The sequence below is a fragment of the Cynocephalus volans genome, chromosome 2, assembly GCF_027409185.1.
Source record: "Cynocephalus volans isolate mCynVol1 chromosome 2, mCynVol1.pri, whole genome shotgun sequence".
NCBI lineage: Eukaryota > Metazoa > Chordata > Mammalia > Dermoptera > Cynocephalidae > Cynocephalus > Cynocephalus volans.
In genome coordinates this window covers 207,587,072-207,602,923 of record NC_084461.1, presented here as the reverse complement: position 1 = coordinate 207,602,923, position 15,852 = coordinate 207,587,072, and the positions used below count along the sequence as shown (strand labels likewise).

The 15,852-nt window shown below is 35.9% G+C and overlaps 1 protein-coding gene across 7 annotated transcripts in view; it reads right to left on the bottom strand.

The window, feature by feature from the left end:
• SPECC1L (sperm antigen with calponin homology and coiled-coil domains 1 like) overlaps nt 1–15,852 on the bottom strand; it is a 138,896-nt gene that overhangs the window by 26,150 nt on the left and 96,894 nt on the right. For all 7 annotated transcript variants that reach the window (XM_063085323.1, XM_063085326.1, XM_063085324.1 and 4 more), the window contains 2 exons: nt 14,101–14,257; nt 10,580–10,682 (listed from right to left, as the gene is read on the bottom strand). In XM_063085323.1, the coding sequence (XP_062941393.1) occupies nt 10,580–10,682; nt 14,101–14,257 (260 nt within the window). The remainder of the gene's footprint in view (nt 1–10,579; nt 10,683–14,100; nt 14,258–15,852) is intronic.

Below are 15,852 nucleotides of genomic sequence, written 5' to 3'. Positions count from 1 at the left end.
AAGAAGAAGTGTGAATGAAATCCACAGTAAGCAGAATAAAGAAAATAATAAAGACCAGAGCAAGGGTCGACGAAAGAGAAAACAAAATCAACAGGAGAAAAAAAACAGCAACAACCAAAACTTGGTTCTTTGAGAAGATAAATAAATCTATGATGGTGGCAATTCAATCTTTCCTTCAGGGTCTTCAAAAAAATGCTGTATAAAAAATAAATTGAGCTTTTTCTCTATATGGTTTTATTAAAGACAAAAACAACTTACTCCTAATAAAAACAAATAAGTATATAGACTTGATCAATCAATAAACATTAATAGAGAAATTTGTGTTTGTCCTCAGAGCTAGTTCACAGAGTATTTGGAAAATGTTGAGTTTAACAATAATGTATATAATTAATAGAACCAGAGAGAAAGCTTCTTGATGAGAGGGATTGATAGATTTATTTATTGTTCTATTTCCATTACCTAGAACAATGCCTAACACATAGCAAGCACTCAATAAATGTCTATTGAAAGAACAAATCACAAATACAATTTCTACTAAAGCAGAAGTTCTTAGCCTGGTATTCATGAAATTCCTGGAAGCATCATGCTAATAAAATTCTCCAGGGGTTCATATCCCAATATGAAGAATAAGCCACTATTCTAATGAATAAAATTTTAAAGATGCATTTTACGCATGTAAATGATAAATATATATGTCTGTTCATTAATGCATTACAGAAACCTTTTCAGAAAATTTAAAGAAATCTTTCTCTACCAAACAGAATACTGGCTCTTGAATACTAAAGAGACTTTATATTAAGTATCAATAAAAACTAAACCTTAGAGAATTGATAATCAGAAATAAATCTTCACATTTATGGTCAATTAATTTTTGACAAAAGTGCCAAGACAATTTAAGGGGAAGGAATAGATTTTTCAACAAATAGTGCTCGAACAACTGGATAGCCACATGCAAAAAAATGAAGTTGCACCTTTCCCTTACACTATGTACCAAAAGAACTCAAAATAGATCCTAGATCTAAATGTGCTTCAAAGGATACCATCAAAGTAAAAAGAAAATCTAGAATGGGAAAAAGTATTTGCAAATCATTTATTTGATAAGTAACTGGTATCTAGAACTTGTAAAGAACTCTTGCAACTCAATAATGAAACGACAACCCAATTTAAAATAGTCAAATGATCTAAATGGACATTTCTCCAAAGAAGATATACAAATAAGTACATGAAAAGATGTTACACATCATTAGTCAACAGAGAAATGCAAATCAAAATGCGTGAGGTACCACTTCACACCCACGAGGATAACTAAAATCAAAGACAGATAGTAGTGCTGGTGAAGTATGGAGAAATTGGAACCCTTGTGCATTGCTGGTGGGAATAAATTGGTACAGCTGTTTTGGAAAACAGTTTGGCAGTTCCTCAAAGAGCTAAACATAGTTACCATATTACCCAGCAATTCCACTTTTAGGTATATATCCAAGAGAGATGAAAACATATCCAAACAACAGCTTGTACACGAATGTTCACAGTAGCATTATTCTTAATAGCCAAAAGTGGAAACAGTCCAAATGTCCATCAACTGATGAGCAAAATGTGGTATATATCCATACAATGAAATATTAGTTAGCCATAAAAAGGAGTGAAGTACTGACACATGCTACACATAAGAACCTCAAAACATGCTACATGAAAGAAGCCAGTCACAAAAGACCACAGATGATTCTATTTACATGAATGTCTGGATAAGCAAATCTATTAGTGGTTTCCTAGAACTGGAGAGTGTTGAGGGAAAACTGGGAATGACTGCTATGGGTATAGGGTTTCTTGGTGAGGTAGCAAAAATATTCTAAAAGTAATGGTGGTGATGGTTACAAAACTCTGTAATTTAACTTGGTGAACTGTATGGTATGTGACTTTTATCTCAATAAAGTTGTTTTTTAAAAAAACACAACTAAACCCTGGAAACTCAACTCTCACAGACAGTAGTAACTTTATAAAGTATCTGTGGCAGGTCCACAAAGATGACAATGTCTTAACCTCTGGAATCTATGAATATGTTTCTTACATGGCAAAGTGACTTTGCAGATGTGATTAAGGATTCTACCATCAGAAAATATTCCTCTTTATCTCTAGTAATATTTCTTTCTGTGAAGTATACTTTGTCTGAAATTAGCATAGCTCTCCCAGTATTCTTTTGGTTAGTGCTTGCACAGCGTATCTTTTTTCACTCTTTTTTTCAGTCTTTCCATTTAAAGTGGGTCTCTTATGTAAAACATGGTTGGGTCTGTTGTTTTTAATCTGATAATCCTTATTTTTTAACTAGAATATTCAAGCACAGTTACCTATACTGCAAATTTAATATTTTGGCTTTAAATCTATTAGTGTGCCCTTAATTCTTGTTCCTTTTCTCTCCTTTCCTGCCTTCTTTTGGATTAATAATTTATTAATATTGTGTTTACCCCCATTAGCCTCTTAATTTTCTATTCTTTTATTATTGCTTTAGTTGCTACCAATATATAATTTTAAATATTCCAGCAGCCACATTAAAAAAGTAAAAAGATACATAATATTCACATATTTTATTTAACCTAATATATTAAGAATATGATCATTTCAACATGTAATCTTTTTTTTTCTGGGCAGCTAGCTGGTATTGGGATCCAAACCCTTGACCTTGGTGTTATAGCACCATGCTCTAACTGACTAACTGGCCAGCCCTATAATCAGCATTTTCAAAATGAGACATTTTACACTCTTTTCTTCCATACTTAGTCTTCAAATTTCAGTATGTATTTTACAATCACAGCGCATCTCAATTCAGACTAGCCACATTTTAAGTGCTCAATAACCACATGCAGCCAATAGCTACTGTATCAGAGAGTGCAACCCTAGAGATTTACAGTGTGTAACCCTTATTAGTGTCTAAATTAATAACTTCATAATTTTCTGGACAATGCAAGGACCTTACAACACCTTTATTACATTTACTGTTCCCTCCCCCAAACTTTTGAGTCATTTTGTCTTATATTTTAAACCTACATATATCTTTAAACAAGGTATTTTTATTATACAGCAGTCAATATTCATTTATATTTACCTACATATTTACTTCTTTTATTGTTTCCTGAAATTTTGTTTGTCCTATGGGATTATTTTTTTTCTGCTAGAAGAATTTCCTCTTTTAACTTTTCTTTCAGAATGGGCCTGCTAGTGACAAATTCTATTTTTCTTGATCTATTGAGAAATCAGCTGCCCGTCTTATTAACATTATTCCTCCAAACTAAAATCTTTTCTAACAATTTTTAAATCTCATTGTCTTTTAGCATTTTTACTATGATACTCCTATCCCTCCTTCTTCTCTCCTTCTAGTACTCCAATTACACGTGTTAAACCTTCTGTCATCCCATATGTCTATTATACTCTCTTATGCATTTTTCATCCTTTCACCTCTTAGTGCTTCATTGTGGGTATTTTTTACTAATCAATCCTCCAATTCATACCTGCATCCAGTGTGCTGTTAAACACATGTATTATTGCTTTGTCTATGTTTTTGAACACATTTATCAGTTATTTTAAAGGCCTATCTATGAGTTCTAATATCTGGATCACCTAAAGTTCTTTTCCTGTTACTCATTGCTTCTCTTGATTTTCAGTCATTTGATCCTGTTTAATGGCATGCCTGGTATTTTGAGGGGGACAGGGAGCTGGCTGGTATAGGGATCAAACCCTGGGCACCTTGGTGTTATCAGCACCAAGCTCTAACCAACTAAGGTAAATGCCTGGTATTTTTGATGGAATGCAGGACACTATGTATCAGAGTGTAAGGAGCTAGATGATGCCATCTCCCTCCAGAGACGTTTTAAAGTTTCTTCTGAGAGGCAACTACAGTAAGGGCTGCTTACCTTGATCAATCAGTGAAAGTTTTGAAGCTGAAATTCAAGCTGATCATTTCCAGTCAAACTTAATTTGTACAGCATTGTTCTTTTGAGGTCTCAACTGAAAGCCTGAAGTGTTTGTCAGGGTCATTCCTCTTCGGCTGGCCTTGAAATCTAATTTTTGTCTCCTTAATGCTGAGAACAAAAGCTATACTTAAGTTTTTAGCCTCTTAGCAACAGCTTTCTACTGAATTTCTCTTTCTGCTTAATTTCTCTTTTAGCCCTACACACTTTAGGATTAGAAAAATACCTCCATGGCAAAAGCTAAGTCAAATGTTCAGTTCACTACTCAGAGGCTATCTTTCCAATGGGATCTTAGACTCTCGAACCTTGGCTATCTTAAGTAGTCCCGAATTCAAATTTTGGCTCCCTACAAAGTGATCATGAAAGAAGCTTCAGACCACTGTTTTCTTCTTGGCCTCCATCCCATACCAGGAATCTGCGAATGCCCCAGGGAAAAAAAGCAGGGGGAAATACTGGGCTCAACTCAATGTGTTTTCTTGCTCCTGCCAAATTTGTCCCGATTACCTTAGTTAGTTCCTAGTGCTTTTGCTGATACTTATTTTTTGTATTTTAAATATCTTTTACAGTAGTCTCAGCAGAGGTTCGGTCTGATATTCTATCATAACCATAAACAGAAGTCCATCTGAGTTTTAATTACTTATGTGTATTTTACTGAAGAGTCCATAAGCTTCCTGAGAATAGAAATAACTTTTATTTCCTGATTTCTAGTTCAACACCTAGCACAGACCTAACAATGTATTTGATAAATTAACTTTTACATTAGAACAAAAAACTCTAGAACACAAGTAAAGCACTGCACATAAAAGATCGCTTCTAATCTATCTAAGTCCATCAATTCTTCTAATTCCACTAATCTTCACTAAAAAATATCCAATCTTTTCTTCTTTGGCCCACACATTAATGGAGCACACCCCTTAACATAACAATGCTTATCTGAGATTAAATTACCTCAGCCTGTACTAAAATCTTTTGTTCATTCATTAAAACTATTTTGTACTAGATTAAGTGATTTCATTATCCTTCAGATTTAAACAATCCATTTCCAGCTCTGGCATCTTATCAGAAAACAATGAGCTTTTTCATCCAAAATGAAGCTCTCCCAAATTAGCCTTTAGAGGCTTCTTGATTGCATTCAGTTATGTTTTTCCAGAACAGAAAAACAATGATACAACAAAAGGTCTTAAATATAAAATTTAAAACCAAAGAAAAGTTTATTGAAAGTATAAATTGTTTTCTCTTCTACCTGGTTAATTACCCTTGTGGTATCAATCTCGTACCATCAATCCTTAAAGAAAAAGCTAAATGAATGAAGTGATTGCCTCTGGAAAGCAGAAATTTCAGAGGTAAAGGGAATAGGGCAGTGGATTATCACTTCTCATTGTAAGTACTTAATAAGAATAATTAGAGTTAATTCCATATTTAAATCAAATTTAAAAACATAATTGTGTACAAACTAAAATATTAATTTTAAAAAAAGAAAGGAAGACAACCCTTAAAGTTCTGAAAGTTGTTCATGTAAAGCCATGGACTAGCAAATGTAGCCATGAGACAGCTATCTATCCTTGTGGGGGTTTCAGTCTCACATCTATAAACCTGACAATAAGTCAGAACATCAAGGCCCTTTCAACAGTAATATTCTAGTATTCTAAAACTTAAGTGAATAATAAATGGCAGGGCACAATTTAAAAGAGAAAAATGTATTTGTTAGATAAAAGGTAAACTCACAAGGGCTTTGTTTTGTAATGGATAGCTAATGAAATTACAGTGATCAGCACAGTAATTTTAGGATGACTCTTAAGAGAGTTAACGAAAGATGATATGGGTTTTAGAAAATCTATCTCCGTTGATTAGACAGCTTCTTCGACATAAAGCATGCATGGTCCAAGCATTAATGATACATTTGGGGCCTGTGAGGGTAGTATGTGCTAAGTGTCACGTAACTGCTCTTGCTCTACTCAGCTAGTCAAGTGTCACAACCTGTCCTTTCCTGCAGACTATGAGTAGACAGAGACCAAAGGACTGAACCAAAACTGCTGGCACCAAAGGATGGGTATGCTTATCCATATTTACCGTCTTTCCATTTAAAAAGATTATGCATTTCAGACTGTCCAATTTTAACTTACAGACACTGAAGTAAAAGAACCAGCATCCTGTCTATTTTCAAAGAGCAAGAACAGATATCTGTCTCACAAGAAACAAAGCTACACACACACACACACATCACCAAAAGCCATACATATATATCATTACAGAAGTATCCAAAGGAAGTAAGAAAGAGTGGATTTGGGTTTGTAACAAAGATCCTCCAGTGTACAAAAAGGTTTTTCTTTACATATGGTTAACCATCCCGTTATGCAGCATATTTCCTCATGCATCGTAAGCACCAAGTAATGGAAAAAACTTTTACCACAGAATCAGAGAATTTAAATTAGAAGGAACCGAGAGACATTAGTTAAGCCACTGATTTAATGCCTGAATTATCTCCATTTAATCAATATGATACATGGCAAAGTTCGACAACCAAGTGGGAGGTACTTTATATTATCTAAAATTACTCAATTTAAATAGTAGTTTAAGAAAATCTAAAGCTTATGTTACAAGAAGACACCTAATAATGTGGGAGAAAACAGTAATTAAAAATCTATTAAACCGGGGGGGGGGGTCAACAAGAAATTGGTTAAGGGACACAAAGATGGATTACGTATTGTAGTGATGAATAAGCTAACTATCCTGATCTGACTGACAATCAAACATTGTACACAACTATTGAAAGTTAACTTTGTACCCATGTATATACTTAATAAATTATCTTTAAAAAAATGTTTATTGAGCACTAAAAAAAGAAAAACTATTAAACACACAGTATATGATAGGAACTGTGCTTGACTTCCTCAGTAACTGTTCCATTTTACAAAGAAGGAAACTGAGGCTCAAAGAGAATAATTTGCCCACAGACACACAGTAAGGAACAGAGCTGACATTCAAACCTTACCTGACACTGAAGTCCAAGGTCTTAATCACTACTGCATGTGTGACTGTCACAGCATGGACTATGGATCAACTGCAGCTGGGGTGCTTGTAAAAATGCAGATTCCAGGGTCTCACTTTATACCTCCCAAATTACAAATCTTTAGGGATAGTTCTTAGGAGTCTGTACTTTTCCGACAATATTCCAGGTTTTTACATACAAGTTTGAGAACTATTGTTCTAAAAATGAACTTAAAAAGTATCCCATTACATTCAGTACACAGGTTCAGACAGTTACTCATCTCTGTCGTGCCAAGCCTCGTGCTAGATGCTGGGAGACAAAATCTATTTGAGCTCCTCTAAGGAGTTCAAAATCTATAAAGGAAGACATGCAAACCGACAACTTCAATACTCTTGTGATATATCCTGTGAGATTTTCGACCACACAGGAAATGTGGATCATACACACAAAGACCCCCAAAGAATATGCCCTGCAATACAGAAAACACTATCCTGGAATGAGTTCAAGTCAAGGAAGAACTTGACTCCATGGGTTCCATGGGCTCCACAGGAGGCAGGGGAGGACAATATATGAGGAATGGGATCTTTGGAGGGCTGGAGTGGGAGCAAAAGCAATTCTGCACAGACAGTGACTTCTAAGCCAAAGAAAAGACACTCCCCAGATGGAAGGGGTAGAGTGAGAAGACAGGGGCATCTGGTGCCAAGGTAAGAATGGGATTTACAAGAATAAGGAGCAACACTACATAGGGGTCAGATCAATCATAATGGGTATTGCTCTTCATGCCAAAAATCTTGAACTTTAACCAAATGGCAAGGGCGGAACAAATGAAGCAGCTTATAGAAAAATAACAAGATCATGATTTCAAAAACATTTTGCAGCAGGCTAGAAGATGGACAAGAGGATGAGAAATTTACATATGTCCACATAAAAAACTCGTACACAAATGTTCACAGCAGCAATATATGTAATAGCCAAAAAAGGCGGAAACAACCCAAATGTCTACCAACAGAAGAATGAACAAACAAAATGTGGTATATACATACAAAGGAATATTATTTAGCCATAAAGAGGAAAGTACTGATACTGGGTACAACATGGATGAACCTTAAAAAAAACATGATGCCAGTCAGTCACAAAGTACCACATATTATGTAATTCCATTTATATGAAATGTCAAGAATAAGCAAACTGAGAGACACAAAGTAGATTAGTGGCTGCCTAGGACAAATGGGGAGTGATTGCTAATGGGTATAGGATTTCTTTTTGGAATGGTGAAAATATTCTAAAATTGATTATGGTGATGGCTTGCACTACTCTGTGAATACACTAAAAAAATCACTGAAATATACATTTTAAATGGATAAATTTAATTTTATGTGGTATATATCTCAATAAAATTTAATTTTATGTTGCTGGCCGAAAGCAAAAGCATATAGAAAATTATTTTTTAAGCGTTGTAATAAATAGAAATTTAAGTAAATAAAAAGCAAAAGCTAAAAAAAGAAAAGAAAAAAATTGGTATGTTGTGTTTTCATTTTTGTTTTTCTCAAAGTACTTTCTCTTGTGATTTAATCTCTGTCCCACTGGTTATTTAGAAGTATGTGGATTAATTTCCACATATTTGTTGCTTTTCCAATTTTCCTTCTGTCATTAATTTCTATTCATATTTCATTTTGATCGAAAAAGATTGAAAAAAATTTTCATGATTTCAACCTTCTAAATTTATTGACACTAGTTTTATGACCTAACATATAGCCTATCCTAGAATGTTCCATGTGCACCTGAGAAGAAGGAGTATTCTGCTGTTACTAGCTGGAGTGCTCTATAAATGCCTTTTAGGCTAAGTTGGTATACAGAGTGCTGCTCAAGTCTTCTATTTCCTTGCTGATTTTCTATCTAGTTCTATCTCAAATCATCTGCTCATTTTTTTTTTCCTTTGGCAAAGTAATTTTTTTATTGTGGTTAAAACATACATAAAATTTACCATTTTAACCATCTTTACATGTACATAGCTCGGTGGCACTAATTAGGTACATTCACATATACCATCACCACCATCCATTTTCCACAACTTTTTTCATCTTGTAAAACTAAAACGTTGCACCCGTTAAACATTAACTGCCCTTTCTCTCCTTCCCTGAGCCCTAGGCAACCTTCATTCTACTTTCTGTCTCTATGAATATTACCACTCTAGGTACTTCATATAAGTGGAATCACATGGTATTTGTCCTTCTGTATATGGCTGTTTCATTTAGCACAATATCTTCAAGGTTCATCCATGTTATAAGAGCACGTGTCAAAATTCCCTTCCTTTTTAAGGAAGAATGATATTCCATTATATGTATTTATCATATTTTGTTCTGTCAATAGACACTTGGATTGTTTCTATGTTTTGGCTATTGTGAATTATGCTGCTATAAACATGGATGTATTTGAAAGATCTCAAGTCCGTGCTTTCAGTTCTTTTGGGTATATACCCATAAGTGGAATTGCCAGATCACAAGGTAATTCTGTTTAATTTTTTGATGAACTAACATACTATTTTCCATAGCAGATACCATTTTACATTCCCCCCAACAATGCATAAGGCTACCCATTTCTCCATATCCTCATCAACACTACTAACTTCCTTTTCAGTCAATGGAAGCTGGAGACATGTAGATTCTTAGCAAATCCTCATTAACTATCATGGCTTTTCTTTATGTTCACTGCAATACACTTAGCTCTTTAATCCTAAATCAGCTGAGGAAGTCATGTACAAATGTGTCCAAAAGGGACCTGCAGATCCTGTTAATCCTGTTAATCTGTTCCTCTACTATTTCATTATCTCTCTTGCCCAAAAATTGTCTGCGGATGTTATAGCTAGTTCCTTTATGCCATTTTGGTGAGATGTGGGCTGATGTGATGAGACCAAGAATATAAAACTCTACTTCTTTTCTCATGCTGTACTTCTGTGCATTTGTATCAAAGTATGAAATGGCAATCAAGAATACCAGCTGCAAGCTGGGAGAAGTCTCAGTAACTATAACCATATGTGAGGACACTGGGAATCTAACCTGTATTTTTTTGCAGTGTAATGGCTACATTTTAGAAGTTTCCATTTTGTGTGGAATTAGAGCCTGTTTTCCAAAGTAATATTTAACATCACTTAAAATAAAACCTGAATAAAATATTGAAAGAAGGAGAGAACAGACAGGGGAGGAAATGGCAGGGTATTAAAATAGTCCAGATGTAAAATGATGAGGGCACAAAGAACAGTGGGAATGGAAAAACGCTATAAAAACAACTTAGCTAAAAGATATAAACATAATAACTAAACTAATTTTAAGTAGAATATATATATATTCACTCCGTCTGGAGGATTGCTCAACAAAAGCATGTAACCTGAACTTAAATAAGAAAATGTTATAATAGCTAACTAAAAGTACTGGAAAGACCGGCTACTCTGGAAAGGTAACAAACTTATTTTATCCACGTGACACTCACCCAAGTTCAAGTTGGATTTTGAGAATTTGTTCCTAAAATTCAGTATAAGACTCACCATTTCTAATGTGAGATATGAAGAGAGCTGTGACACTCTGGCACTTGGTCTGCCAATTCCTCATGTGGGACAAAAGAACCATATGTTTACCTGATAGCCTTCCGTTTTCTTCTGACACCACTTCAGCAGGGCATTCCTCTTTGATCCTCCATATTCTCTTGCCAATGCTGAGAGAGGATCCTTCCTCTCTTCCCTGATAAGTGAAAACAGGGAATCCAAAGTTGAAAATATTTTTATTTTTATTTGAACACCAGAATAAGTGAACAGTATTAGTTTGCAATTCTGAAGAGCATAAAAGCACATATTAAAGGCCATCCAATGATAAGACATATCTTTTCATTCATTTGATTTTTACTGTAACTTTTAGTTTATGCCCCATAGACCCTCCGCTCTCAAGTCTCTGCCATCTGAAGGGAGGGTTTCTACTCATTATCCACATGGAAAATAGCAAAGACTCCATACAAAGTGCATTCACAATTAATGGAAAGCATTCCAGGGTGCTAAGAAGCAGGGAGAACAATCTGGTACTGGCAACATTTGAAAGCTGTTGTGGATACCTTTCATTCACCATCTTACCCTTCCATAATCTTTATGCTTTTGTTTATTTTACTCCTTTTTGTTTCCAAACTTTTTTATGTCCTTAATCATCTCTTCATTTTTATAATCACTTATTGAAAATACACAGGACAAAGGTTACAGAAGGTGGAGGATTCTAAGGCATAGTTCCTGTCTTTAGGAAGCTTACAATTGGAGGAAGCAGGTAAGACAGACAAAAGATAGCAATAAACCTTAAAAACATTTATAACTTCCATAAAATGCCTCAGATGTGTTTACTGCTAAGTTGTATGCTCTTTATTGACTGTAGGAAGTTAGAATTTTACCTTGCACAGAAAATGGAATTTTTCTGTAAACTCACTCACTCATTCAATGACTCCTTAACAAAGGGCCACTGTACCAGGCAATGTGCAAGTGCAGGGCAATCAGTGGTGACCAATACAGGGTCCCTGCACCCTCAAGGAACTGCAGAGTTTATTAGTATATAACAGACATATCATACAAGCTTCAGGAAAAAAAAAAAAAAATCCCAGCTATGTATAACTCATTTTTAAAAATTATACATAGGGTACTTTATGGTACTGTCATTTGCCTTGTAGGCAGAATAAATACCCTGCCCCAGACCAGACACTGAATCAAAAAAGATCTTGCAATCACCCTGGTGGATGGGGCAGCAGAAGCTAACAAAACCCTACATATTCTGCACCAAATCTTTCCTTTTAGCAGCTACTTTGGAAATAAAACAGAACACTAAGGAATACCTGGAGAAAGGGAGTGCTTTGTACCTGCACCTTGACAAGTAGCCTATTCTTAAAAGATTGATCTATTTTTCAGTGATTGTAAGTAAATCAGAGACTCTAGCCCCACGCCCCATGAGCTTAGCAGCCCAATAAACGTCCTAGAGGTTATTATGTTACGAGCAGCTTAGTATTCCTCAGCACATTTACTCTGTGAGTATTCACCCTTCAAAGTACTCTATGAAATCAAAAAGAACACATTTAGAACTGAAGCTTTTCCAACTGAGAGGCGCACTGAAGTAGTAAACAATTTTTATTTATCTTAGAACCAAAAGCAAAATAACCAATTTTTTTCAACATGTAGTTAGACTGCTGCCTTGAAGAAATATACTTTAACGTTGTGTGCCAGCCCACCAGATTCCTACTTTGGTTTAAAGGTTTAAAGAAGTTTGCTATAATATTACTGAACATAGGGGAAAAATGAAGGTAAAGTTAAGATATGTGAATGAACACAAAAAGGCAACCAAAAGACCAAAAATGAACATAAAAGTAACTATTACAATGAACACAAAGGTTTGCTTTACCTCACACAGGGTGCATTTTGTTATAGAAACAGCTTAAAATGCATCAAGGTAAACTGTATGGACAAAATGAGAAGTTGCAGAAAAGAGCCCCCTTGAGCTAGAGGGTCACCTCTTGTAACTTCATTTTTTAAGATGAGGAAACTAAGGCCAGGAGACGCCTTGTTGAATATCATAGCTCCTAAACAGGGGAGCCAAAAGTGGGTGTCCTGTCTCCCAAGCCAGTGACCTTTACATAGGCACCACGCAGGGATCCCATCATCTAGGACACAAACATGAGTGCTGACAGTTCCGTCCCTGCACAGCCAGGGTGCGCCAGCTAGCCTCATCACTGTACTCCCTCCTTGTTCCTACTGTACTACCTATGGGACCACTATTCTAACAGGTTGGCTCCCTTAGAGGTGGGGCTTTAAAAGTAAGTTCACTGTTTGAGTTTAAGAGGCCAAGTATTCAATTTCATCCTCAAACCTATAAATTAATATATGACTAAATTTCTGAAACCCATTTCTATTCCTCCAACTCTTCTTAATACTTGTCAACAGTTTTTCCTCATCCTTATAAATAATGTGTGTTAAATTTTTGACATCTATTTTTTTCCTCTAAGTTCTTAATACTTCTTAATCCAAAGTGGCTTCCAACATGATAGGATCAGGAATAAAATATAAACTTACATTTTCATGTACTGCTTATCAGCTATTAATGTAGCAGCATGTTCCTAGACTCCCAGTCTAAATAATTTACAGCCACCTCTGGTATTTCCCATTCTTGCATGCCTTTTATAAAAATCTGTTGCTGAAATCATCTTTTCCTTTGAAAAAACTCCTGGCTCCAACCCTCTCTTCACCTCTTTTCTACCATTTTCACCCCAGTCCGGACTTGATGACTTTGTCCTAGAAATATTATAATATCTTTTTAGCTGGTTTCCCTAACTTTCATCCAGAACAACATAATCCTTGAATCATCTTCCCACACTAGTTTACTCACTCCACTCAATAGCTTCTACCACATCAAAGTGACTCAGTTTGACTTGAAAGAGGTTCCACTACCTAGCCACACCCTACCTGTTCAATCTTTCCTTCTACTGCTCCCTGATATGGTAAGTACACCTTGCTCTGGTCTTCTACATCTGCCCTCTGAATCTGCAGTATCACCTACCTGTAGCATCCCCCAACTCCTCACATATTGAAAAGGGATTTTTGTACATTCATTCAAGTTACTGACTTGCCAATAATGCTCCCCTTCACGCCAATCTACATCCTCAAGGCCCCACTCAAATTCTTCCCTTCTAGGAAGCCTTCCCTAACACTCCCCCCATACCTTCAGGATTCAAATTTCACAATACTTACTTTTGCACTCAACCATTCTCTTTGTTTTTTTTTGGCGGCTGGCTGGTAAGGGGATCTGAACCCCTGACCCTGGTGTTACCAGCACCATACTCTGAGTGAGCTAACTGACCAGCCCCCATTCTCTAATTTAAAAAATAAATAAATAAAATAAATAAATACACACACACACACACACACTCTCTCTCTCTCTCTCTCTCATACAGCTGCTTGGGGAAAAGACCATCTCTTTGCTCTGTCAATATCTTCTGGACACAAACGAGGAGAACAGTAAACTTCACACAAAAAGAAAGAAAAAAACAGTGCTCAAATGTCATTATTTTACAACCCGATCATTGACTCTGAAAGGCCAGGAAAGGCACACATGAAATGCATCACCATTAACTGTTCTCTACCTTATCCGGCTTCGGGTGGTGGGGGTCACAGACGCTGTGGGAGAGGAGGACAGGGAAAGCTGTGGTGACGTGGTTCCCATAGCCATAAGAGAGGCTGGTGATGCTCCCTCCGGTGTAGAGATGTCCCGTTTCATTTCTTCACTACTTCGTCGAGACACTGATTGTGAGAAACAGTCATTATACATTTTATAGCAAAAACATTTTAGACTGAGTTCTTGAAATATTTTCTTCTGAAGATTCCAAAAAGAACAGATATTACCATCTAGGAGGAAAAACCAACATTTAACAATAAATGGAAAGAATTTCTTAATTTCTCATAAAAAAAAAAAAATCTGTGAAAAGGTACAGTAGTTGAAATATGTACCAATCCCCACATTCTTTGTAGGCAAGGAGTGTGTCTTGTCCACTCTAGTAACACTCAGTACTTACTGAGCACATAATGAGTAATCTACAAATGTCTGTTTAATTACAAATACAACTAAAAACCAAAGGCTAATTAAAGCAATACTTTCTTTTTTTTTTTTTTTTAAAAGATGACCGGTAAGGGGATCTTAACCCTTGACTTGGTGTTGTCAGCACCACGCTCAGCCAGTCAGCTAACTGGCCATCCCTATATAGGATCCGAACCCGTGGCCTTGGTGTTATCAGCACCACACTCTCCCGAGTGGGCCACAGGCCGGCCCTAACGCAATACTTTCAACTACTCACTCCTACCCAACACCCACAATTAAAATCAACACAACGCTTCTAAACTTAGCCAAAAACACTGTTAAAGGCGCCGGCCCGTGGCTCACTTGGGAGAGTGTGGTGCTGATAACACCAAGGCCATGGGTTAGGATCCCATATAGGGATGGCCGCTTAGCTTACTGGATGAGCGTGGGCTGACAACATCAAGTCAAGGGTTAAGATTCCCTTACCGGTCATCTTTAAATAAATTTAAAAAAAAAAAAAAAAAAAAAAAACCACTGTTAAGGAAGAGAAAGGAAAGAGATGCTTCATTAACAGGGCTACACGTAATTCTGGGTAAGGCCATATTTAAAAAATTAAACCAATAAGAAAAACAGAAAACCAAAAGGTGTCAAGTCAACTTCCGGGAAATGGCAATAATCTTTTAGAAAAGTCCTATTTTGAAAGTCTGACATAGTAAGACATTGTACCTTGTTAGAACTACAAAAAATTCTGAGAACTGTTAAGTGGAAGTAGCCATTTCAGCCATTGATAACAGCCACAACAGAAACAGCTTTCTGGCAAGCCCAGGTGCTCAGAATGCTGGGCTCAACACAGTGAGAAGTTAGAGAGGAGACAAAAGTTCCTGACCTGACACAAATTCTCTTTCACCTCAGAAGAAGCGAAATCAGCAGGAATCATTAACTTCTATTTAACGCGATCAATGTTACAAATCAGTAATTCCACTCCCCCATTACTGAAACTGTCCCCCTTTAACTGGCTAAAATTTTGTTGATGATTTTAGGATAACCACAAGCAGAATAAAACTCTACATTAGTAAAGCAATGCCCTTAAAGATCCAGAGGGGAAAGATGCTTTCTCCTATCATACAATATTAGAATGACATGCTTATATATTTCTGGCATAATTTTATAATTATCCTTTTTTTTTCTTTCAGTGTTTTCTTTTTTCTTTTAATGCCTTAAATCTGTAGTATTTTTTAAGTGATGTGCTAGAAAACCTCTCAGAATTTTATATAAAATAGAGGAAACAGATTAAGAAAGAATCTGAAGAACTGTGTTATAT